This window comes from Pollicipes pollicipes, unplaced genomic scaffold (genome assembly GCF_011947565.3).
Source record: "Pollicipes pollicipes isolate AB1234 unplaced genomic scaffold, Ppol_2.1 Scaffold_2555;HRSCAF=2994_pilon_pilon_pilon, whole genome shotgun sequence".
NCBI classification, from domain to species: Eukaryota; Metazoa; Arthropoda; class Thecostraca; order Pollicipedomorpha; family Pollicipedidae; genus Pollicipes; species Pollicipes pollicipes.
This window is the reverse complement of record NW_023596136.1, coordinates 1,473,453-1,499,867: the sequence shown is the minus strand read 5'-3', so window position 1 is coordinate 1,499,867 and position 26,415 is coordinate 1,473,453. Positions and strand designations below refer to the sequence as shown.

The window sequence follows — 26,415 nt, the reverse complement described above, 5'->3', positions numbered from 1 at the left end:
ATGACGCGCTCAGCTGCTGAGGCCATATGGCGGCGTCTGCTTCTCACCGTCAAGGAAGGGCGGGCACCGTGGGGAATCGAAGTTCGTTCCTCTGGTTTCCCAGGCGCGCGGTGGCTAGTGCAGACGCGTCAAGCACCACACTATCGCCGCCCTGCTCCTACTGTCTGACTACTCCACGCCGCTTCTCCATATATCTGTACTGCATGTCGTGTGCCTCTCACCTCGCATCTGTGCAGGGTAAAGCCTGGTCCCTCTCCGTCACGGTTGTCAGGGGAAGTGTCTGATTTCTCCCTCTCGGGTCCGTGCGTGACGGGATGACGTGATGACGTGATGACGTGAACGCTCCATGTCACGGCAGGGCAAAGCGGCGTCTGACTCTAGTCCGCCGCATCTGTGGAGGACACTGTCCGATCGTTCCCTGTATCATCTGTGCCGCGCAGCGTCTGACCCCTCCCCGTCACGTGAGGGCGGGACAGCGTCTGACCTCCCTCTGGACACAGATGTGCGGGGCAGGGGCGGCCTCTCTCGAGCTCTTCCGGACCGGCGGGTAGGCGGAGCCGGCGCTGTCACTGAACAGACGCCTCTGATTAGGTCAGCCAGGCGGGCTTGATAAATGTGACGGCAATATGGCGCTGGTCCAGGCCCCTTCTCCCGACAGGGTGGAGGTGTATGGCTTAGATCAGTGGAAACGGGCTATACTGACGGAACACGGAGATAGACTATACTGACGGAACACGGAGAATGGACTACACTAACTACATATGATTATACATAACTATAGTACCAATCTATTATGTTTCGTTATCATCTGCACAGTTATAATCACGATGTTGTCGCCTCGCCCGTCCCGCGCCGCAAAAATGTCATACTGACAATATTTCCGGCGGAATCGTACAGAGCAGACTGCTGCCCTGTTAAGCGCAGATGCTTTTTTAAAGCCAAAAGAGGTTTTCAAAGTAAAGCTGTCTCAGCTCCATCCCCCACTACTGTAAACTGCCGCACAGTTGTTCCGCGGCACAAATTATTCAGCGGTCTCCATGACTTATTGCGACTGGGAGCGCTTATCGACCAGCTTTTGCACTCAAAGCATACTTCATCACCCACTTCCGAAGTGCATTACAAATTCCTTAATGTTTCCATGCCGTGTTTATTGCATATTGAGTATCACGATCTCCATGCATTGTTGCCAGCCATTTCTCACATGCGGGGCTATACTTACGACATGCACACACAGGGGCACATGGGACCAAAAACAAAAAACAAACATCAGAGTGTTTGCGCCCACCGTCTGTACGCTCTTAGTTGTATTTGTTTTCCAGAGAACGAGACAGAGAGCCAACGTCTCATTTTAGTTACACTGCACTGTCGCTGCCACAGTGCATTTCGCAAAGTAACAACGAGATCGGTCCAATGTCGTCATGCTTCTCCAGTGTCCGCAGTCCCTTTCACTGTCTGGTCCATCGCCATGTCCTGCCCTACTGACATCTGGTGTGCGTGGCATCCGTGCTGACCCCTGCCCAGCTGGCCTTCCCAGCTGCGCTATTAGGATCTTGCTACCCTTAATAACCTGGCCCGCCGACACGCCCTGACCTGATGACCTCACTGCCGACACGCCACGCCCTGGTGACCCCACTGCCGACACGCCCTGTCCCGATGACCTCGTTGCCAACGTATCCCGCCGACCAAGCCGTCTGAGGAGGCCTGCCCTGCCAACTTACTCTGCTGACTCGGCCTGTCGTGCTAGCCTTCTATGCTTGTCCGCCCGCTGACATGACCTCCCCTTTGTCGGCAGCGGGAGGCTCGTCGCACCTGGCGCAGCAGGAGGCGCCCGTGGTGGTGCGGGACGGCACCAACAAGTCGGTGGTGCTCGACTGTAATTACACGCTGGCCGAGAGTGACGTGCTGTTCCACGTCAAGTGGTTCCACATCCGGTCGGGCCACACACAGGTGTACCAGTGGATTCACGACATGGCGCCCCAGGCGCTCGGTCCGCTCAAGCACCACGTCAACCTGCAGTACCAGGCGTCGGAGGACACCAACGAGCGCTACCGGGCGCTGCAGATCCTGCGGCCCACGGTGAACCTGAGCGGCGAGTACCTCTGCCGGGCCACTTCGGCGCTCGACAGCAAGCTGCTGCGCCAGAGGCTCATCGTGTACGGTACGCGCGCGCCATGAACTGGCAACACTCAGAGCTCGATTTCCGTGCTGTTTACCATGTAAGCTAAGCCGACAGGATAACGTGAAGGTTCTCAGTATGCTGCCCGCGTAGGTCCCTGCATGTTCTGTGCACCCTGTGTTAAGTCACAGGCTGTACAGTCCTTTGACATTCTCCACCTGTCTTTCTGACCTTTCCTCAACACCGTCATGGATCTCGTTCAGTGTTCACAATATGGCTGCTTCGAGTGCGAACGCTACATCACAATATGCAATAACATAGCCAAAGGCGTGTGGATTTGGTACCTAATGATTATATCCTGTTTGTGCTCCCCTCTCTCCCTCCCTCTCTCTCTCTCTCTCTTTCCTTCTGCTTTCTTCCGCTTTCGCTTCTTTCTCCTTCCCCTCCCTAACTCTCCCTCGCCCCATCTCTTTCTCCCTCTTTCACTGAAGAAAAATAGGATTCTTCTTCTTACTTTTCTTCTTCCTCCCTCCCCTCTCTTCCTTTATCGCTCCCCTCACCTCCCTGGTCTGCCTTCCCGCCCTGTCGTCTCCACGCCCGCTCTCCTATCAGGTCCCTGTTATTGTGCCACGCCCGACACCCCGTTGTTGACTCAGCCAGCTGACGCCACGCTCCGTATGTTCGCAGCTCCTCCGCAGCGGATGACTCTGTTCTACACGCGGCACGGGGTCGACATGGTTAACGTCACGTGCCACATGGAGGGCGTGTACCCGGAGCCGCACGTGCAGCTCTACCGCGGACCTAACACGCGCTCCTTGTAAGCCCTCCGCCGCAACGGCCGATGGCCGGCAGCTGGCGCCGTCTAATGACGCCCAGCCCGGTGCCATGCCTGATGGCGCCGACCCGGCACCCGTTCTGAGGGCGCGGACTTGGTACCATGTCTGATGGCGCCCGACTCGGTAACGCTGTCTGACAATTGATGCCAGCGTCTGATGACGCTTGGTCGTGGCCCTACGTCAGATGAAGCTCGGTAAAGTACCTTCATCTCATGGCTTGCGGTCTGGTACCCACGCTTGATGCCGCCTAGTGTGGTACCTAAATCTGATGACGCCCAGTCTAGTAGCCTACGTCTGATGACGCTCCCCACGCGTTACTGTCTGATGGCGCCACTTTGTCTGATGTGGTGGCTTTTCCCTGATGGCGCCTACTTTGTGTGATGTGGTGGATCCTCTCTGATGGCGCCACTTTGTCTGATGTGGCGGCTGCTGTCTGATGGCGCCACTTTGTCTGATGTGGTGGCTGCTCTCTGATGGCGCCACTTTGTCTGATGGCGCGCGGCCGACTCCGCTGTCTGATGAGGCCACTGGGGCCGCACAGTAAATCATCCCACTCGCTGAGTGATAACGGAGTGATTTACCGTTGGCTAGCTGCGCTTTAATGCCTTTGTGATGGCGCCACGCCGACACTGGGCGCTCGCAGCGGGCCACTGACGTCCGAGAGCAAACGCGCGAGAAGGCGTCTTGTAGCAGCGCGTCGACTTCACCCAACGACGGATCAGGCCCACGCCAGCTGCCACCGTTGCTCCCAGAAAAGCAAACATGCAAATGACTTGGATGACGACTTTCGGCTCTGGACACAATATAAAAATCGTTAGTTGTATTCCAAATTTATCAGCCAAGTGGTGCAGATGAAGCTCGACCGGCATTTTTGTTCGGACTTTTCAGTCAGACAGAAATACAGAGGAATGCTCGCTCTGCCGTTCAGTGTTACGAAACGACCACATGCCTCAGTTTGGCTCGATATGGCTAGTTGACTACATGCATACTTAAGCTTGAAGTGATATCAGCTAGGTGGTGTGAACCAATAACAAGCGCTCTCGAACCAAAGTTTGATCATTTTGATCCCTAATCGGAATGCCATGGCAAATCTTCTATCACCTTGGAAGTGAACGCATTCAGGCGCATTGACCGCAAACTGCTCTGCTCATCAGGGTGCCAATTGAGGCGCTCCAGAAGTACGTGTCCTGGCGGGACGGTCTGTATGTGGTGACCGCCTTTTGGCTGACCCGGGACGAGTTTCTGGACGACCAGACCCTCTTCGTCTGCAGCATGAGCATACCGGACACAGACCACCAAGAAGTGCACCAAATCACCTACCCCGGTACGTCGATCGACGCCGGCGTCAGGTAGGGCTGCATCTGCTGACTCAAGCCACAAACTTACACTTGTAGTGGATCCAAATTTAAGCCCAAAACCGTTCGCAATAAATGAGATATGCAGGAAATCTGGTTGCAATGCAGACTCACTTTCGCTAGCATTTGCAGGCGTTAATATGTTTCGCAAGGCGCTGACTTAACTCACCCTGGATGATATTCTGTCTTGGTAGTCACAATTTGTTACTATTCATGTAAGTTTGCTGATGTACCCAGGCTTGCTTTACTGGAATCCCTTTATCCAGCCCCATATTTTCAGGGGCTGATCACATGGGGCCGCCAGAGGCAGCTGTCTCGGCAAAAGGTATGCATGTGCCACTCGTGCTGAGCTATTTACAAAGCCCCTGCCATTCCATCCTTACGAGTCACCGACAGATGTATTGTTTCCAAAATGAGAGATAAGCTAGTCTGATTAATGCCGTGTTATTACAAACATAATTGTAAATCACAGCACTTCATGTGCACGAAAAACAGACACGTCATGGACTATAAATTACAATGCGTACAAAACCAAGAACACCATTTTTTATGCAGGGGGAGGAGGTAAGCCGATGGCCTGACGAACAATTCAACGCCAAAGGTGTGTTTCGGAAAGGAATTAGTCTACTGTATTTCTACGAACGGCAGCTTTGATTTTCATTCGGTGTAATTTACCAAAAAGTACTTGTTTTCACAGCATGATAGTCATGACCATTAAATCATGCACAAAGAACGTAAATTTTGCGTGAGTAGAAGCATTTGTGACTGAAAAGTTTCCAGCAAAGGTGTTAATGCCCAATCCAGAATTAGAGGCCCAAATCAACATTGAGGGCGCCGAAGTCCGTAAAAAAGTAAGGCAAATTTACACACCTGTATAACACCACGTGCATTAGGGGCCCAAATCAACATTGAGGGGATCTAAGGCCTCGAAAAGGAATGCAAATTGATGCACCTGTGTACAATAGCCGGTGCCACGCGCACCACCTCCACTAGTGCACAATCCCCACACTAACAACGTGCATGGTTACTCTGGGGTGATCTACCGCACTCTCAGGAGATGCAAGGCCGAGCCCCATGCATGGCTGCAACAGCTCATGTACTTCATACCGCTCTGTTACAACTGTGCATGCGTTCTGCTCACATGATCCGTACGTGTGTTTGAATTTCAAAACAGGCGGCTTTCAAAAGGAGCTAATCTGCTGGAAGTGCGCTGATTTTAATGGTGACAAGAACTATAGAAATGCTCATGACTAGCCTACAGCGATGTGTTAAAAGAAACGAGGCTTTTCAGATAGCGTTTTGACTATTTTTGCACAAGGAAACTTGGTGGAATGTTGTGAATAAATGACTTTCGTATGATAGCTCTTCCTAACAACAGCTTGTTATGAGGGCGATGTTTTCATCCCTCTCCCACCCGAGCCATTGCAGTTCAAACGACAATTTTGGCCAAAGTATATTCTCTTCCAATAATGTCAGGCAATATACAGGCGCCCTCTGCCGACGTCCTATGCTCTCTAACCTCTTACCAGTTGACTGTGTTATAAAACCAAATAACTGAGTGCATTTTTGGAATGCAAACATACCTGATGCCACCCGAGTCGTCCGATGTCCAGCTTTCGAACCAACTAAGCCACGGGAAAACAAAAGCTGACACGCATCGATCACAAAAAATATGTCGAAGCAGGAGAACGTACCCCAAGAACCAGGTCCCAGCCGTGCTCTGCCGTTCTCCCACACTGTGGTGGTGAGCGGGCCACCCTGCTCCCTCCATCGTCGGCGCCCGGGCGGCGCCGGCCCCATGTGCGGCTGGCCGCCTCGTCTTCGCGGCCGACCACGCCCGCTCACGCTCGATTGCCGCCCGTCTGCCGGCATCAGTCACGCTCCGCTGGGTCAGTCTGCTGACGTCGGTCACGACTGGATCGGTTAGTCCACTGACGTCAGTCACGGGTGGATCGGTCAGTCTGCTGACGTCAGTCACGGATGGATCGGTCAGTCTGCTGACGTCAGTCACGGGTGGATCGGTCAGTCTACTGACGTCAGTCTCGGGTGGATCGGCCAGTCTGCTGACGTCAGTGACGGGTGGATCAGTCAGTCCACTGACGTTAGTCCCGGGTGGACCGGTCAGCCTACTGACGTCAGTCATTGGTGGATCATTTAATATATTGACGTCAGTCATGGGTGGATCGGCCAGTCTACTGACGTCAGTCCCGGGGGATCGGTCAGTATGCCGACATCAGTCATGGGTGGATCACTTAATCCCCTGACGTCAGTCACGTGGGGATCAGTCAGTTTACTGACGTCAGTCACGGCTGTAAGTGTGCTAACGCCAGTCGCTGCTGGATCCGTCGTCACCTCACAGCGCCTGGTCCCAGATCCCTGACGCTCGCAGTCGGGCAGTGTGGCGTCCCGGAGGTCCCGCAGACGGAAACCCCCTGGGTTGCTGGGTTCGATGGGCGCTTCGCCCAGCACCACATGCAGCAAGTCATAGCGAGCAGCGATCCCCTGAGATGCCGAGCAGCTGCAGCCCCGTGAGCGGACCATGCTGAACACGGGCCAGTGCCAGGCCACCCGTCACCCACAGTAGTTATAGCCGTGTCAGCTAAAACATCTTTGTGGATGCGATAACCGAAGTGAGGGCAGTTGAGCAACTGTCTGTTATGAAAATATGTCGTCTAGCTTGTTGACGTCACCATCCAAACAGGAATACCACATCTCTTCGCAAAGGTCACCACGTCACGTCTTCTGATGTTCGCACAAATACTGTGAGCGACGATGCGACGGACGGCGCGGCCCGGGTGCGCCACGGACAGCGCGGCTCGGGTGCGCCACGGACAGCGCGGCCCGGGTGCGACACGGACAGCGCGGCTGCCCGGTGCGACACGGACGCGGCATCCGGGTGCGACACGGACGCTCGGCCCGGTCGCCACTGACCAGCGCGGCCCGGGTGCGCCGCGGACAGCGCGGCCCGGATGCGCCACGGACAGCGCGGCTCGGGTGCGCCGCGGACAACGCGGCCCGGGTGCGCCTCTACGGTTGCGTGCAGTCTCTTCTTTTCACCGTCTGCCAGTCGTACTTTGGACGCGACAGGCCGACAGAACTTGGCACTTGGCAGGTGCAGCCGTCCGGGCGGGCCGTCTAGTAAACGGATCTGAAGCACTAAAACTAGCGCTAACGCCCCTCAGCGCCGGTGCAGGCCTGTGTACTGTTGCAAGCGGCTCCGCCCGCCTGTCGGCTTCGACGGGGCCGTCGACCGACCGCTGATGGACCGGACCGCGATTGACAAAAAAAGTCAGACACTTGGATGCTGTTTGACGGAACTTTACGAGCGCGCGGTGAAGATTTGACGACGACTTCCTGTCGATACTGCTTGTTAGCGGAACAGGGAGAGCGGCAGACTCCGGCGATGCATCGGCACTGCGGCGTCTTTATGGCGGCGTCGCCGTCATTATGGCGGGGGCGTTACATCATCAGCCCGCCGATGGCCGGCGCTACAGTTGCCGCGCGCCAGACCGTGTAATCTGGATCGATGCCCTTCATAACGGCAGCTTATGACCAGTCGCCGAAACAAAGGAGTGGGCCGCCCCGTCGGCCGCTCTGTGGACAAAGACTCTTTTGACACTGCCCCTAGTGTTTTCCGCGTGGATCTGTGTTTACGTCTGTGGTTGGCTCTGTCTGTCCGCCCGCCGTCGCTGGTCGCGCATAGAGACCGCATCCCCAGCTACGAGATGCCAGCGTGGGCTGCGTTCTGTGGAGCTCTCCGTAGTAAGGGGGCGTTCGCAGTGTATCCAGCAGCGAGATACCAGAATGGACTGCATCATGCGGAGCTCTCCGTAATAAGGGAGCGTTCGCAGTGTATCCAGCAGCGAGATACCAGAGTGGACTGCATCATGTAGAGTTCTCCGTAATAAGGGAGCGTTTGCAGCGTACCCAGCAGTGAGATACCAGAGTGGACTGCATCATGTAGAGCTTTCCGTAATAAGGGAGCGTTTGCAGTGTACCCATCAGTGAGATACCAGAGTGGACTGCATCATGTATAGCTCTCCGTAATAAGGGAGCGTTTGCAGTGTACCCATCAGTGAGATACCAGAGTGGACTGCATCATGTAGAGCTCTCCGTAATAAGGGAGCGTTTGCAGTGTACCCAGCAGTGAGATACCAGAGTGGACTGCATCATGTAGAGCTCTCCGTTATAAGGGAGCGTTCAGAGTGCGTCGAGCCTTTGGCTGTGCGGTTCTGCAGCCTGAGCGCTGAGTCTGGCGTTCGGTCGGATTTCTGAGAGTCAGCCCGAGGTGACCCGGCCTAGGCGGCCTTTGTAGTGACCTCCGTTATACAGCGGCGTCTGTTAGCTCCACCTGGAGGCTCCGCATGCCCGCTAGTCCCCGCCGTATCCGATGCTGTTTGGAACCACCATCTCGTACAGACTGTTGCCTGTCTTTGCTCGGCGCTGTTTGAGAGCCCCATCTCGAGATCCTCTCTTGTGGGCTGCTCCCTGTCTTTACTCGGCGCTATTTGGGAACTCCGACCAAAGGTCTCTCGTGCGGATGGGCCGCTGCCTGCCGTACCGGCCCTGATTACCGCACCAACCAAATGTACCGGACCCTTTCTACCCCACCGACCGACTGCACCGGGACCTGTCTACCCCGCCGACCGACTGTACCGGGCCCTGTTGACCACGCCGACCGACTGTACTGGGCCCTGTTTACCCCGCCGACCGACTGCACCGGGACCTGTCTACCACGCCGACCGGCTGTACCGGGCCTTGTTTGCCCCGCCGACCGACTGTTCCAGGCCCTGTCTACCACGCCGACAGACTGCGCCGCGACCTGTCTACCCCGCCAACCGACCGTACCGGGCCCTGTTTACCACGCCGACCGGCTGTACCGGGCCCTGTCTACCCCGCCGACCGACTGTACCGGGCCCCGTTTAACGCACCGACCGGCTGTACCCGGCCCTGTCTACCCCGCTAACCGACTGTACCGGACCCTGTCTACCCCACCGACCGACTGTGCCGGGCCCTGTCTGCCCCGACAACCGACTGTACCAGGCCCTGTCTACCCCGCCGACCGACTGCACCGGGACCTGTCTACCCCGCCGACCGACCGCACCGGGCCCTGTTTACCACGCCGACCGACTGTACCGGGCCCTGTCTATCCCACTAATCGACTGTACCGGGCCCTGTCTACCACACCGACCGACTGTACCGGGCCCTGTTTACCACGCCGACCGACTGCGTCAGGCCCTGTCTACCACGCCGACCGACTGTACCGGGACCTGTCTGCCCCGCTAACCGACTGTACCGGGCCCTGTCTACCACGCCGACCGGCTGTACCGGACCCTGTCTACTACACCGACCGACTGTACCGTACCCTGTCTACTACACCGACCGACTGTACCGTACCCTGTCTACTACACCGACCGACTGTACCGGACCCTGTCTACCCCACCGACCGACCATACCGGGCCCTGTTTACCCCGCCGACCGGCTGTACCGGGCCTGTTTACCATGCCGACCGGCTGTACCGGGCCCTGTTTGCCCCACCGACCGGCTGTACCGGGCCCTGTTTACCCCGCCGACCGGCTGTACCGGGCCTGTTTACCATGCCGACCGGCTGTACCGGGCCCTGTTTGCCCCGTCGACCGGCTGTACCGGGCCCTGTTTACCGCGCCCACCGGCTGTACCGGACCCCGTTTACCACACCGACCGACTGTACCGGAACCTGTCCACAACGCCGACCGGCTGTACCGGGCCCTGCTTACCCCGCCGACCGGCTGTACCGGGCCCTGTTTACCATGCCGACCGGCTGCACACGAGGAGACTCGGCTGCTCAATAACTAATGAATTCGCCGCTCCTCGATTACACCCCCATCGATTGGGGAGGGCGACGGGTGCTCCCACGGGGAACTCAATCTCCCAGCCAGGCCACCGTCAGCTCCGGTGAATATTGCTCTCCCGAGACCACCGGCAGGTGATTACGTCTTGTGCTGACCCAGTTTGCACGGGAAATTTTCCGCGGACGGTGCACTTTGTTGTTGCAAAGAATCTTACGTCTGTTAAGAGGGCAGTGATTTTCCCTGGAAAACCGCTACCTCGGAGGCTTTGCAGGGTTGCGCGATGCAGCAATGCCCGCTCCAGGCTGCCCGTGCGCGAAAACACACACCACACGCACCCTCAGGTGTTCGTGTGCCGTACAGCTCGATCAGCTAATGATAATGGCGTTATGGCATTGGCGTTATGGCGTTGGCGTTTTTTTCTCGTTGGGTTGCTGTGGCAGGAGGTCACTGTGCATGACCCGTGGTCGGGAGACAGCCTGACTGTCGACGCCCGGACAGCGCCAGGCGTCACATCGGTGCTGTCGGCACCAGCGGTCCCCGCCGATGGATACCGCCGGCGCCGCGGGACTTTTTGCAATAAGCCCAGCCTCCGGCCGCGACACCCGGGAGCGAGGACACTCTGCAGCGTCGGCGGCGACAGCCCCACCGCCGGCCACCGGCTCAGAGCGGCCACGCCTGCTATCGGCCACTGGCTCAGAGTGGCCGCACCTGCCACCGACCACCGGCCCGGAGCAGCCACGCCTGCCATCGGTCACTAGCTCAGAGCGGCCGCTCCTGCCATCGGTCACTAGCTCAGAGCGGTCGCTCCTGCCACCGGCCACTAGCTCAGAGCACCGCACCTGCCAGTGGTCACTGGCTTAGAGCGGTCGCACCTCGTCCACTGGCCAGCTGGCCACGGTTTGGGACTGAGGTCACAAATGTCACCGGACGCCACCGGCTGGTCAGACGCAGTTCACAGTGACGGCCGGCTCACGTAATTGGAACCTGCGGCGGCAGCTAGCATATTGGTGGCTTGACGCGTTCGTCTATAATTATTCCATTTTCAAAGAGAAAGACACTTCTCAGTTATATATCCGGTCGGTAGCTGAACGACCAGCACTTTAGGCCACGAAATGGAGTACATCAAACGCACCAGAATGTGCTGCAGCGATACCAAACGCTTTGAGGCCATATCCTGGAATTACGTATTGCATCGGGTAAATAATTATGATGAAGGCTGCGCACAACTGATGCCTTCATTGGCAGCGTCGGACCTGAGTGGGCTTGACTTTGGAAACACGTCTGGAACTTCCGAACATATATTTTTAACGAGCCCCATCCCTGAAATTCAGAATTGCATTGGTTAATTGCCGGTTGTCATACTTGTGTGCAGGACTGAGTGTTTGTTTCCCTGTTATCGTGGTCTGACATTTGTTATGGGCCGCTGAAATAGCTTACGAGTGGGTGATCGATCACTGTTGTTTGTTTCAGGTGGATTCAAACCTTCAGCCGCAGGTAGACATCTCTTATTAACTTTGTAATTAGTTTTGCAGGAGGCATTCGATACTGCTTGATCGCCAGTTCCGTGAGACTGTTAAAGCCGAGGCCTAAATAGCATTGCTGCCCTCACCCCCAGGTATCAGGGCCACACCCGCGTACGTTTAAGATCGGTGCGTTCAATAATCCCGTGTAATAGGTACCCCCACAGCGACTACTTGCCGGATTCCCGTATTCAAATGAGATCTGGTCATTTAGGTCTGGCTGTTGCGAGAGCTTCAGCTGGTGGTTTTACTTGTGAGGTTTCAATTAATTGTTGATGTGCTTGGCCCACAAATTGAATTAACTCAGACTATCGCGCAACTTATCGTCTGACTGATGAGCGCCAAGCATAGGTGCAATTTGTTCGAATGAATTGTACCAGTTAGTCGGTACGTGACATGGGTGTGGCCCTTCCACACCCATTGACTACATGCAATTCTCAACCGTCAATTAATGGAAACACGGCTAATAGCAACTAGTCGGCGTTAGATATTTACCTCCACAAAGCTTCTTGGTGTTTCCAGTATCCACGACTTTAATCAGGCGTGTCCGGGCTAGAAGCACCACTGCCACCGATCGAAAGACTGCCTTCAGCCGACCCCTCGTGACCAGGTCGCAGTGTCAGCGTGCAGCCTCTGGTCGCTGGCGGACGGACGCCCCCGAGGCGCGCCCAGAGCGCGGTGAGCGAGCGGCGCCGTCCCGCTGTTGCAGGCCGGGCGGCGAACGCCCTGGGCGGGCCGGCGCCGACGCTGCTGACCTCGCTGCTCTGCTGGCTCGGCGCCTGGCGACTGTGGCGGAGGGCCGCTGAGGCTGCCGACTGAGCGGGCGACCACACGTCAACCGACCGCCGGCTGTCGACTTGTATCGCCCTGAGGCGGACACGAGCCGGGGCGGCCCAAGCGCCCAGCCAGACGTCCTGGACGTCCTGGAGCCAGACGCCCAACAGGAGATGAGGCTAGGCTTGGTCCGCTGCGGAGGCTCGCTTCAGAAGCGTCGCAAGGTGTGGTGCTTGACGAGCCCGGGCCGACGGCGCCATGTACCCTTTTTGAGGCAAGAAATCGCCGACCAATCAGCGTTCTTCGGACCCTGAATGTGATATTCGGAACCAGTGCGGTGCCGTGGTAACGTTCCAGCATACTGGATGTCCGCAGCAGGTTCAACAATGGGTGGTTCATCCCTCGAATGACGGCTTCGAATGAATGTGACGTTCAGTGCGGCTGCGTGATGTGAATTTGCATACTGACTGGAGTGTTGAGATTGTGATACGCATCTGCAGAGAGCCGCTATCAAATAATAGTGCTATGGTGTCTTGTTAACTGAGTTCATTCGCATGGGCTCGTCAAGGCATCCATTTATTTATTTCACACGTCGCTTTGCTTGATTTCGTTTGTGCTATTTCAAGGATGATCACACAATCCGCGCGGGGACAATACATCTGAATCGTGCGTATTCCTCGCGTCCGTCTCTGTGAGACAGTCAGGAAGACTACTTTTTCGCTCTCAACCGGCCCAACGTGCTGTTTTAGAAATTTCTTACCTTTCCTCGAAGGAATTAAAAGCGAATAGTGATCCGAAACAGCTGTGCGCTAAGGCTATGTTGTTGACCATTTGACCGCGTTTTCCTCGTAATGATATCAAATTAGAAATGATGTGTATTTAATTACATGTCAAACATTCATGCTATATTTCGACCACCGGTCTTGCTCCAACATACGAAGGCATTACAGCAGACTGCGACATGCAGTTAAGGACAAAGTTCTAAACGCTCTTAAGTATTTGAACGTTCAAGGCCAAAACATCCTTCTCGCCCTATGAAGCCCCCTACCCCTAAAAAACAACGAAAAAACGAACCGGTATGCTAACACGTATCCCAAGATAGAGAGGACACCACGAGCATTGGCATAGCGAAGATAATATCTCAGACACAGTCCAGCACTGACGGCATTGACGTGACGAAAAGGACGCCGACGAAACTCGAGCAGTGTACCGTGTTTCCTTGTGCCAAAAGATGGAAAGATGAGATGCATCGGTATACAGCTGGTTTGCGGTCACCAGAAGTACCTGTGGCCTACCGCCTCCGGACCAGACCCAGAGGCGGAGCAGCCAGCAGCTGGTGAGAAGAGCTGACCCAAACCAGGTGACGGCGAAGCTGAATAAGGTCACTCACCAACGTCCGGCAGAACCCGGGACAACCCAACAACCGACAGTCAACGGAGATCATCCTGAGGCAGCTGCCAGTGCCGCCTCTGGGTCAAAATTTACATCACATGTGTTCGACCACTACCTGAAAACCCTGCGACTGTTTTTCATTCCGGGCTCACCGGCCACCAAGCCCAACAAGTTGAGCGAGTACAGGAGCGGGCTCTCAAAATCATTACCGGATATGACAAGAGTTATCAACGGCTGCTACATATTCTCAAAATGGAGACACCTGCAGACGGGAGGGAGACGCTGTGCTTCCGGTTTGGACAGCAAATCCTGATATCTCCAGAGCATAGAGACATGCTCCCACCAACAAGAGAGGCGATCTCGGGAAAGAACGCTCCATATGGTGACACGTTGCAGACATTTTGCTGCGGCGCAAGGATGCAAATATCACACAACTTTCATTAACATGAATACCATTGCATCTAGAGGAGGGTAAGCCCTCCACCACACTCGTCACTGCACTTGTAAAGACGTTTAATGAGTGTTAAAAGATTATTCTGTGCTCACGTGCAATACTTATCCGCGTGCTATATGAGTTGATACTTAAAGCGGTGTTTTTATAATATACCGTCTCTCTGTCTCTGTCTCTCTCTCTCTCTGTCTCTCTCTCTCTCTCTCTCTCTCTCTCTCTCTTCTTCTACTCTTTCTCTCTCTCCTCTCTCCGCTCTCTCTCTCTCTCTTCCTCTCTCTCTCTCTCTCTCTCTCTCTCTCTCTCTCTCTCTCTCTCTCTCTCTCTCTCTCTCTCTCTCCTCTCTCTCTCTCTCTCTCTCTCTCTTCTCTCTCTCTCTCTCTCCTCTCTCTCTCTCTCTCTCTCTCTCTCTCTCTCTCTCTCTCTCTCTCTCTCTCTCTCTCTCTCTCTCTCTCTCTCTCTCTCTCTCCTCTCTCCTCTCTCTCTCTCCTCTCTCTCTCTCTCTCTCTCTCTCTCTCTCTCCTCTCTCTCTCTCTCTCTCTCTCTCTCTCTCTCTCTCTCTCTCTCTCTCTCTCTCTCTCTCTCTCTCTCTCTCTCTCTCTCTCTCTCTCTCTCTCTCTCTCTCTCTCTCTCTCTCTCTCTCTCTCTCTCTCTCCTCTCTCTCTCTCTCTCTCTCTCTCCTCTCTCTCTCTCTCTCTCTCTCTCTCTCTCTCTCTCTCTCTCTCTCTCTCTCTCTCTCTCTCTCTCTCTCTCTCTCTCTCTCTCTCTCTCTCTCTCTCTCTCTCTCTCTCTCTCTCTCTCTCTCTCTCTCTCTCTCTCTCTCTCTCTCTCTCTCTCTCTCTCTCTCTCTCTCTCTCTCTCTCTCTCTCTCTCTCTCTCTCTCTCTCTCTCTCTCTCTCTCTCCTCTCTTCTCTCTCTCTCTCTCTCTCTCTCTCTCTCTCTCTCTCCTCTATCTCTCTCTCTCCTATCTCTCCTCTCTCTCTATCTCTCTCTCTCTCTCTCTCTCTCTCTCTCTCTCTCTCTCTCTCTCTCTCTCTCTCTCTCTCTCCCTCTCTCTCTCTCCTCTCTCTCTCTCTCTCTCTCTCTCTCTCTCTCTCTCTCGTCTCTCTCTCTCTCTCTCTCTCTCTCTCTCTCTCTCTCTGCAGTCACCGAGGCCCAGTCTCGCCTTCCGGTCCCGCCTCTGCAGTCGCCGATACCCAGTTTCTCTTCCGCCGTCTGTCTGTGGAATCCTATTTGAAAGCAGTCTGAACGAGCTGGGAGGAAATTTCCTACGTGCGCGTAAATATCCCAGAGTGACAGCGGTGCCAACAGAGAACACAGAGAGGTCCTTAAGCAGTTGAAAGAGGACAATGACAACATTACAAAACCTAGCAATAAGTGCAAAAGGTTTTGTCATGAATGAGGAGAGCTGTATTGAAAAGGCGCAGTCTGTTCGAAGTGATGCGAAAAGTTATGAGCAATTCGACAAGAATCCAATCCCTTAAATGGGGGCAGTAACCAAGCGTGTTCTTAAATCGTAACGAAAGAGGAACTACCAGACTGGAGAGTTCAAGAATTGACCGCTTAACCCAGCAGAGCCAACGTCATACCGATTTCCCAAAGACCACAAGCCTAGCGTCCCACTCCGTCCAGTCGCTTCACCACGTGGTTGGCCCGACAGAGAGACTTGCCTTACTGAACGCGTACTGCATTGAACGCATATATAAGTCCCTGAGATTTGTCCCTACTCACGTATGGAACACTCGGCAGCTTTTACGGTGGATTCTCGGGTACCAAACACAGCATCCTCTTCAGGTGAACACGATGTTCTTAATCATAGATGCCATTAACCTGCATAGGTATTTCTACTATCGTATGCGGTAGTATTTCCATTCACGAAGCGGTTGAAACTGCATACTGTTACTCGAAGAACGCTTAAGGCTAAGGGAGATCACCCTACTTGGTCTGGTACCCAGGGACATTTGTGCTCTTTCGGATTAATGTTTGCATGCTAACTTATTCAGTTTCGGCTGGACTATAACTGCCAAAAAGGAGGCATTGCGATGGGAAGCTGATGAACCCCTCCCCTCCTCCTGGGGCCGTCCTCTTCCTCAATAGGTGTGAACGTCAAGCACTCGGAGATATGCCAGATTGGCCAGATTTATTTTGAAATGAATAGCTGGTTTTGCTGACATTTGGTCTCAAGGAGACGCAGCACTTTTGGAAGCTCTAGATCGCCTAAACGCATTATATCCAATCATCAAGTTCACTTTGAAATATTCGAGATCCGATCCGCCAGCAGATTTTTTCTGGATGCTCTGGTCACTTTTGAAGTACAAAATGGTCGAACCATGCTGGAAACTGAGCTGAACATAAAGCTCACAAGCTCTGGCATAGTTCTCTATCACCAAGTGGCGCACCGTTACTAGCACAAAACATGATCCGGAACCAATTTCTATGGGTCATTTCCCCATCACATGGTAAAGCTTAAGAGCGAACAAGGATCAACGAAATGTGGGCCGTTCTCGAGAGCAGCGGATATCCACAGAAAGTTCCTCAGAAAGCGCCACAAGAAACTAGGCAGGCGAGTTCACACATTGAGGAAAGGCTATACCGGCAGTCAAAGCGGATGGCTTTGTCGCGCTGCCGTGCACACACGGAACAATCTTGTGCAGGGTAAAGAGCATTGCCAAGAAATCTGAGCTAAGAATCAGTTTCACTCGACGTAATGAAAGAAAGCTGGACAGCGTGTATGTATGTATGTAATCATGTAGTAGCGTTTAAAATATTGTCCAACCTAAAATGACTGTTCTGAGCGTCGAGTCGGCACGTCGGCATGTTGGTCACGTCGGGCCACCTCTGTGTCCGGCAGGAAATGGGCCTCGGTGTTGCTGTAAGTGCGGACTTTCAGACAAATGTTCAACAAAAAACGTAACGTACCGTCTAAGATGTAAGTTGTGTTTGATTCAAGCTATCAATTATATAGGAGAAACGGAGCGTCCTGTAAGGTTACGTTTCAATGCACGAGTTAGGAGCATGTTCAACAAAACTCGGGACATGCCATTAGTGACCTTTTGGAGAGCGGCATGGTGATGATCATTCGTCGAGAAGACATGACCTGCCTCTGGAAGTCAACGCAGCCTCTGGAAGTCAACGCAACCTCTGGAAGCCGACCAGCCAAACACAGCGTCATCCTGACCGCCAAATTTCAGAGTCGGTTCTCATCTGTGAGGAAAGGCAAGCTTTGAACAGACGCTCAGCGTTATGACCCGCTCTAAAAGTTACATCTGTCCTTTTCGTCACGTCGGTGTTGTCGGTATTGAGCAGCTGTGTCTGTTACACATTGTCTTCCCTGTACCGGTGTTGGCGGTGTATTCTGTACATTTGCATGTGTTTACAAACTTGTCTACAACAATGTGTTTGGTGTGGTGAGGTCCAAAGGATGCTAAAGCGAGCGATAAGCCAAAGATTTGCTTCCGGAACAGATGTAAGGTAAAGGTATCTTTGTTGGGAATTATGCACTAAGCTCTAATTTGCAATGAGGCTAAACGCTTGAGGAAGACCAGTGGTTACAATATAGCGTTCATACTGACGTAAGTGTTTCTTTTTTGACACAATTACAAACAACTTCCTTTTTTGTCATGTCCCTTGGCACAGGGCTGAAGCAAGCAGCCAGCCTGGAGCCAAATATCCTTCTAAATTTGTACTACCATGAGAACACGCAGGTAACTGGAAGAGTTAAAAACTGAAAGAGCCGCATGCAGCTCTTTTCTGCCTTCGAAGTGCACAAGAGGCCCAAATACAGCTCTTTCAAAGATTTCTTTTTATCAGTGCCCTCGAAGAAAAAAGCTGCCACATATCACACCGAGCGTATGTTCTTCACATAATCGCTAAGACATATACCTCATCTCGATCGTTTCCATAGAACGCTGCCCGCGGGCATTAATAAACATTTCGTACCACGTTTGATCGACAACTGAAGAGACCTAGCGACTGGCCGCCAGAGCCACACGCGTGGTCCCCCGCGCGGGCCGACTTAAGTGACAGCGCCTTCCGTGTCCGCTGAATGAGATCAAAGGGATGACGCTAACGAGTCGAGCTGCTTCTGTCAGAAGCGGAGATCCGACGTCTCTCGGCCGGGCCGCAGTCTGCCCGCCGACATCACAGCCAGCAGGGCGATAATCCAGCAGGCGCCAATTAGTCGCGTCTGTAGCTGCAGTCGAGGCGAGGCCGGATGTGGTTGTGATCGAGGCCCGCACCTTCTGGCCGGATGGTAGGAGCTCTTCGGCTTGACGGAAGAGTGGGCAGGGCGGGCGAGGGGAGGGGATGTGTGCGTGTGTGTTTGAAATGAACGCCGCGACGCAACCGACAAATAGGACATTGTCAGACCATGCCGTGGGCGTGTTTTCAAAACCAACGACCATCCTGACATTACACTGATTGAGCCTGCAAAAACAGTAGTTTTCTTGTGTTTCCTACAACGTGTAAGAGCATTATGCTGCTGAACGGCACTTTTTAATCATAAGAAATAGAAACTCCCGAGATATTAGGAGTAACCCGCACCTTGACCTTGCACGTAACGTTATGGACTAAAGCATCACCGTAATGGAAGTACCACTTCTGCACGCGAGCGTCCCTTCGGGCCCATGCTAAGCCCATGGGCCCCAATATTTACATCACAGCACGAGGGGGAACTCCACCTAAAGAAAGGCATAAAATAAGTCAGGAGCATAGCCCGGCCTCCTACGTGTTTACAAAAAAAAACACACTCTCGGCCGACTCAATCCCTTAAAGAAACGTCCCTCTTAAGCAACCATCATAGACACGTTACAGCACTCCGTTTTCATTCCGAATCCCCGTGACCTTAATTGACGTCGCTTGAGCGCATCAAATACGCCCATGAAACCCAGCTTCGTGAGTCAGCGCCGCGGTGGATCAGAACAAACCTGCCATGTGTGATCCCGCGGCACAATTGTGCGTGTTCTAAATTCAAAATCGTGAGGCAATCACACCTATGGTGGCTGTCCCTACTCAAGTGGCAAGACGCGTGTACACTGCGCGATCACAGAGAGGCTCACTGCTAAGTGCTTCGCACTCACATAGTCATAGACGCAGGACCAGAGATTCCGTGGGTCAGCTGATCACGCAAGCGCCCTCTTAAGAAGCAGTGCGTGCATAATTGCCGCTGCATTGCTGTAAGTTCGGCGCGAAGTCACTTATGCAATGAGGATGCTCCAGAGCAGAAACCGCTCTTGCCCGCCTCCGTGCGTGGTTGAGGGACCTGTCGCCTCCAGCAACAGATCCCTCGTCAAACGTAAAACAGGGCCGCCTGTTTCAGAAGCGGGCCTCCCAATGCATAGAGGAACCTTCTAATCCAGAAAAAGATGCTTTAAATTAACCGCGTTGCCTCCACGTCCTACCAAGGGTCATCATCCTTTTCCGGACTGCGACCATCTGTTGCATGAAACGGCCTCCTGTTCCAGAAATTTGGTCTTCCTAAATATAGAGGATAGTTCCTAACTCAGAACAGGGTCTCCTAATTTGTAACGGGGGTCTCCTGAGCGAGCATAGGCACCTTGTTAGTACCACATTGGGCCTCCTGATCTGGATTATTGGTTACCGCGTGCATAGGTGACCTCATGATCCAGAAAATGGGTCTCTTGACGTAGTAAAGGATCTTCTTAGTGCGATTTTGCTCATTTTTTAGCTCAGTTATCGGGCCTTCCTAATCTAAGTTTTGGTACTCTACGGGTAGTTACAACGTCTTTAGTTTGGGAAAAAGAACTTCCCAAAGCAATTTCGGAGCAGAAACATACTCTTGCCTCCTTGCCTCCCGACAGGGCGGGAGGGGGGAGGGACTCAACCGCTTCGTAAGCCTCTCCCCTGCTGCGCCACCACTGGTTCCTACCAACTCAGTTTCTCTTGTATGTCAGATGTGTGATGAAATTTCTGTCGCCAAAATATGAATAGCGTCGAAGCTAAGAATCATGCGAAATTTGTCCAAGGTCTTCTCTGAGCCGTTATCGAATGCACCATCTGCAATATACTATCATCGGATGGACTTCCTGTCTTGAAAAAACAATGACTCCCACCAGCGCGGTAAGAATGTCATCGGGCAAGTGGTACCTTACATACAAAGCACCGTCTAGTGTGCTCACGCAAGGGGCTCAACCAAATTCTGGAAATATGGGACGGGAGGACTTAGGGTTGACAAATAGAGCGAAAGGCCCCTTCCCAAAAACACAGGTATTACCGGAAAAGGCCCATTTCAATTCCAAGGCACGATTTTCTTTGATCATTCTTTTTAAGGTTTTTAACAAAAACTGACGACAGAAGCTCCGGAAAGTGCAAAAAATGAGTAAATGAAATGAAGGAACCAGGCGTTAAGTGACTGCTTAGAATATACCATTTCCGCCATCCATTTTACAATGACTCAGTTGAGTCCTCCTAAGATGTATATACTTAGAGCCGTGATGGCGTTTCCTGGGTTTCGTACAGACAAGGGCGGCGCCACGGATTTCATTCGGGGAACTAAATTTTTCCATGGTGCCTCTTTAGCAAAGTGGTGACTTCTCACAGAAGTGCCTCCTGGGAAGTGCTTTTTTCTCATATTTTCAGAGCGGTGGAGCACGCTGCCCTCTACACTACTCTAATTACGGGCATCAACATCCATGCAAAGACATGTCGACAGCAAATCCTCACGGATAGGGCTCCTGATTCATCCAGGGGACTCCCGATGTAGCAAAGCGCCTCCCTATCTTAAGGCAGGGTCTTCTGTTCGATAACATGACCTTCTGATGCATAGTGGAGCCTCCTTATCCAGAACTGGTCCCTTTCGATTGGTAAACGGGACCTCTGAATCATAGCAAAGGGACTCATTACCTCCTACCAGGAGGTCCTGATCAGGAGTAACGGCCTATTGACCCACGAGAAATGGTCTCCTGACTTAAAATAGAGGCTTCCTTATAAAGAACAGGAGCCTCCTGACTTATGGATAGTGCCGCCTGATCAAGAACAGAGTCCCAGCTCAAAGTGGGAGCCTCCTGAGCCAGCAAGCGAGCCTCCCTAGCACAAAATAGGAAAAATCTTGAAATCTTGATCTAGGAAACGTGTCCCTAGATGCAAAAGGATCTTCTCAGCCCATTTCAGTACTCCCTAGCCCAGGTGTGTGGGCCTCCTCGATATGATGTTTAGTTACATACATATTGCTGCAAGCCCTTCAGTTTGGGGATAAGGACCATCCCAAAATTTCGAGCGGGCAAAAACGTACTCTGGCCCCCTGCCTGCCGGCATGGGAGAGGCAAAACTACCCTACCCCCTGCGTTCCCCTTTCCTTCTGCACCGCCCCTTTGTACAGAGATACTAAGGACGCCGTGAACAAACACGGTAGATCGGACTGAGGTTAAAGTTTTATATTAACATGGTTAACTCGTGCTCGTCTGGAGGTATTTAACCTGTGTTCAGAATTCAGTCGTGAAAAATTTACTCATGATACGTATGAACACGCACATGTTTGTTGCGGTCATGCGCGCAACATCAAATGCGAATTGTGGTAACATCATGTAAGATAGCTACCAGGGACCGTCGCAAGTGTCAGAAACAAAACTGTGCCGCCCTGCGTTGCAGTCTCCCGATGCTGCGCGGCGGCGGCCTCACGGCCCCTCCCCATTGGGCGGCAAAAAAACATAATCGCGCGCTTTAGAACATCAGGTCGTACGTTTGGTAGGTCTTCCAGAATGTTTAGAAAATAGGGATGGAGTAGCATTTCCACTGTTGCGGGCTGGAATCTGGTGATGGAACTGAAAGGGTAAAGACTTTACTTTTCGTGTTACTGTCACCGTCAATCTGTTCATAGGATAACATAAAACAATATTACAAAGGTGAACTATAAGCCCCAGCCTAACACTTGAACGATACGAAATGATTTATAAATCTTTTTGAAAGCATTGCTTCATGATGGTCGTTCTCGAGTGCCGGGCGTCTGCCATCCGGCGTCCGAAATGGCAAAAAGGGAATAATGGGCAGCGAGTGCGTAAATTGCTGGTCCAATAGGCACAGAGTACATCATTATCGATATCATCATCATCATCAAGAATTACCCCATTTATCTCAATGCCTTCAAACAGGAAGAAATTCCTCAACATCAAAACAACTTTTGCAACCAACCAATGCGCCAATGTTTTAATTTGGACTCCGGCGACAGGAATGCAGATAGAAGTGGCCAAAATCGGTGATAAATCAAAAATTCGTGTCAGGTTAGGTCACATTTATTGGTCCCCGCTCAACCGATTTTAGAAAGTGCTACTCCAGACCCCGACCATCAGAGCCCTTGCTCCTGAGATTGCAAGAGCGCAGGCTAAAATTATTTTTATGTTATTTATTTTACAAGTCGATTCCCTAACAGGATGGACACACCGAGGCAAACAGAGGTCGGCCTTTTTATTTTTATTCCCGCTTCGATCCAACCTATTGACCACTGAGGAGACACCTTGCGTTTTGTCGGACATGGGGCCCTGGTGGTGGCACACGAGGGGCGCGATATTTAGCCCGGCCGGGGGATGGGGGGTCATTCCGCCCTAACGCTGGGGGCCTTCCGGAGAGGGCTACATCTACATTGGTCCCTTCCCTGATGTCGGAGGCCTCTTACGGGAGCAACTGGTCCCGAATCGATGCACAGGCCTGTATTGATGCGAAATGAGTCCTTTTCCCAACAGGGAGGACAATCATCGGCAAAAAGGTTCCGATTCGGCTTAACGAGCCCCTGGATGAAACGGAGCGGAAAGCCGCGTTCAGAACTGGGGCCCCTGACTGACTCAGGGTGCTCCCATTGCCTTACTGTGCACTGGGGCCCCTGACTGACTCAGGGTGCTCCCATTGCCTTACTGTGCACTGGAGCCCCTGACTGACTCAGGGTGCTTCCATTGCCTTACTGTGCACTGGAGCCCCTGACTGACTCAGGGTGCTTCCATTGTCTTACTGTGCACTGGAGCCCCTGACTGACTCAGGGTGCTTCCATTGCCTTACTGTGCACTGGGGCCCCTGACTGACTCAGGGTGCTTCCATTGTCTTACTGTGCACTGGAGCCCCTGACTGACTCAGGGTGCTCCCATTGCCTTACTGTGCACTGGAGCCCCTGACTGACTCAGGGTGCTTCCATTGCCTTACTGTGCACTGGGGCCCCTGACTGACTCAGGGTGCTCCCATTGCCTTACTGTGCACTGGGGCCCCTGACTGACTCAGGGTGCTCCCATTGTCTTACTGTGCAATGGGGCCCCTGACTGACTCAGGGTGCTCCCATTGCCTTACTGTGCACTCTCATGTAAGTTATCACATCTCCTTTCATTGCCAGAAAACCGCGACCAACGCGAGAGGCCTTCTGACTTTCGGAGTCCCGTCCATGTCCCTGCTCAGCAAATGCGCCACTAATCGACTTGGAGTTCCCCGCAGACGCAGCAATTCCTGCTAGGCACTGTTGGACCTGACTAGCACCCTGATTGCTTCAGGAGCCACAACCAAAGTAGATATCTAGGATCCGCCTTGTCCCTGCCTGGGAAATCACCCCGAAGGCTCAGACCGACGCGGAGCTGAGTGTTTGGTACTGGTGGTACCTGACGACAAAGAGGACCTCAGGGAGCCCAGGAGACTCGTGGTGGCTCAATCGGAGCAAATGTCAACGGAGGCGGCTGTTTGGTGTTAGTGGTGCCTGACCGGCGACCTTCTTGGAAACGACCTTTGATCAGCCCTTTGGACGCTCAATCGTCTTTCTGGCCCCAGGGGACCTAGGGGGCGCGGACGTGCTCCATGTGCTGGGGGCACATGGGGCACGTCCCCCTGTCTGTGCCGCTGGTCCACGCATACCCCGGTGGGTATGGTGGTTGGGCACCGTCCGAATCAGACACCCAATGCAGCGTGACCGAGGTGTACGCGGTCAACCCTCAGACCGTTGCCTGGTCGCCCGCCCGCGGCTGCACATCCCACGTCTCTGGAAAGGTCTCCCCTCCGTCCCCCGCGCCACTGACGACCGCGCCTTTCGATCAGTGCACGCCGCCCTGGTCGCCCGCCCCGGCGTCTGACGTTAGCGGTTGGTGAAAATTGATGGTGAATAGCGCCCACGCGCGTTGAGTAGCGCGCAGGCGTAGCGCTAGACGACCGGGCCGACCTGATCCCACCAGGTCTGGGGGTGCAAACACGACCGGGCTGACCTGATCACACCAGGTCTGGCGGTGCAAACACGACCCTTGCCAGATGTTCATTTCCTGCCGCTGATACTCGCAACCAGTTAGCATTAGCAATCAGTGGGGCCGATGTTCGGTCAGCACAGCAGCACCTGAGAAGGAGGCGGTAGAAGGAGCACCTGAGGAGATTTGCCGGGCAGACGGCGGGGTGATGACGTCATCTCGACGCCTCGCGCGCCAGACCACGGGCAATGTGATTAGGCGGCGGTGGTCAAGGGGTGCAGGCAGCGCCGACGTAATGAGGGACGTGGCGGCAGGAGCGGCGGGCCGGCGGCCGGCGCCGCTGGAAGGCTGACCGCTGAGTCATTGACACACGACCTGGTGTGACTCGAATCCCGTCCAGCGAGACGGCCCGGACCTGACGGTCCCGGGCCGGCGCATCCGTGTTATGATCCGCCCTCTCAGAAACCTGGCGTGGGGACGGAATGGCACCCTGTCCAGTTAGACCAGCCGGACCGTTGGAACGACTCGCACGTCATACAGGCAGACGTCTGGCACGGCCCCATGGCCGGGCTCACATGCTGCGCAGTCGGAAGCAGTATCATCACGTCCTGCAGACCCGTCAGCCGGGCAGCCATGCGTCCGCCGCTGGCAGCAGGACTGGTGCCCTGCCCGTCAGGAGGCCCAGCGTGACGGCGAGCTTGAGCCCGGCTCTCCCGTGATGACGTCACGCTTTGTGGCCCCGGCTGGCACCAGTGGCAGCGTGCCCAGAGTCATCAGACCCCGCGCCGGGCCTTAAAGAGCAGTGTGCCACATTTATATGGGGCTTTGAACTGAAATAGCCACCTTGAAGACCTTTCGGTGCTGCTCACAATCCTGCCCTTCTTAAAACCTTCACAATCCTGCCCCTCTAGTTTCCGAGCCACGCACCCACGAAAATGGGAAAAAGTATATCGGGAAGAACATTTCAGTCACCTTGGCGTTTATGACGTCACAATAACGTCAGTCAAGCCATGCCAGTCTATAAGCCATGTGGCGATTACGGAAAAAAATGTCGAGGCGCTCATAGCTGGCGTTCGTGAGCGCAATTACCAAATACAACGGCCGCCAACTAGCCCTCAATCCATGTTGTGCAAGGTACGATGACGCAATCAAACCGTGACGCATAAAGGAGTATATTTACTAAACGGAGAATTGTGCTGTGTAGACCGATCTTTTCTGCTTAAAAAGTGTCCCAATGGTTTTAATTAAGCTTGCTTCATCGTGTCTCATCCTCGCTACAATGCCTTCAAATGTGAAACTTTCCTTCTAAGCACGGCCGGCCTGGCCAGGTTATTGAGGACGGGCGTTTGTCATGCATGACCTCCGCTTGGATCGTCGTGGGGTCAGATCCCTGTAGACATGGCTTGAATGGAGCCTCATCTGTCAAACGGCTCTGTCTATGTACCATAGTGAGTTATCTAGTTTGACTGCTCAAATGTAAGGAACGATTAAATAGTTTGGTGAACTTAGACTTCAGTTTGTCCATCTGTGATGGGCTTTCCCACTGTTCTGGGGGCTGTATCCGTACGGTACTGAATTCAGCCTAGTTCCTGGGAAACGTCCATTCCGGCACTTTCAAGGGACGCCTAAATGAAACTCCATCAAGACATATACCCGAAAGATACGAACACTACGGAAAGAAAGGTAGGACCAAAGACGGCATGATTCACTTATTAGCTTGGAAGGGTTATCCGGGGCAAGGAAGAAACGTTTGGAAATTTCAAATTAACACCTTTGGACAGAAACAAAGAATGTGTCAAAAGCTAGGGTCACTGTAAGCAAAAAATAAGCGGGACAAAAAAGGAAAGGAAAATTGATTTAGCTAGACACTCTAGCGATGACAGTAGTATTGGGTTTTTATTGTCGCTGCATGCGGCGGTGCTGCTCAGCTGCCGCTGATGCTGCGCGTCGCCAGCTGCTCGCGCAGCTGCCGCTAGCACGCCTACT

General features: G+C 53.5%; 1 protein-coding gene across 1 annotated transcript; it reads left to right on the top strand.

The window, feature by feature from the left end:
* Positions 1–1,465: 1,465 nt before the first annotated feature.
* Positions 1,466–13,097, top strand: LOC119107330 (uncharacterized). Its single transcript, XM_037230760.1, has 7 exons — positions 1,466–1,490; positions 1,793–2,158; positions 2,804–2,933; positions 4,107–4,276; positions 4,588–4,632; positions 11,609–11,632; positions 12,368–13,097. The coding sequence occupies exons 1-7, from the start codon at positions 1,466–1,468 to the stop codon at positions 12,475–12,477; spliced, it is 870 nt and encodes a 289-aa protein (XP_037086655.1). The 3' UTR covers positions 12,478–13,097.
* Positions 13,098–26,415: the final 13,318 nt, after the last annotated feature.

What these genes read in the sequence shown, in the direction of transcription:
- LOC119107330 (XM_037230760.1), top strand. Translation starts at nt 1,466, where the DNA reads ATGTCCTGCCCTACTGACATCTGGT. An exon ending in CCAGAGGCTCATCGTGTACG is followed by an intron (nt 2,159 to 2,803) that starts GTACGCGCGCGC and finishes GTATGTTCGCAG; the next exon opens with CTCCTCCGCAGCGGATGACT. An exon ending in GGCAGCTGTCTCGGCAAAAG is followed by an intron (nt 4,633 to 11,608) that starts GTATGCATGTGC and finishes TGTTTGTTTCAG; the next exon opens with GTGGATTCAAACCTTCAGCC.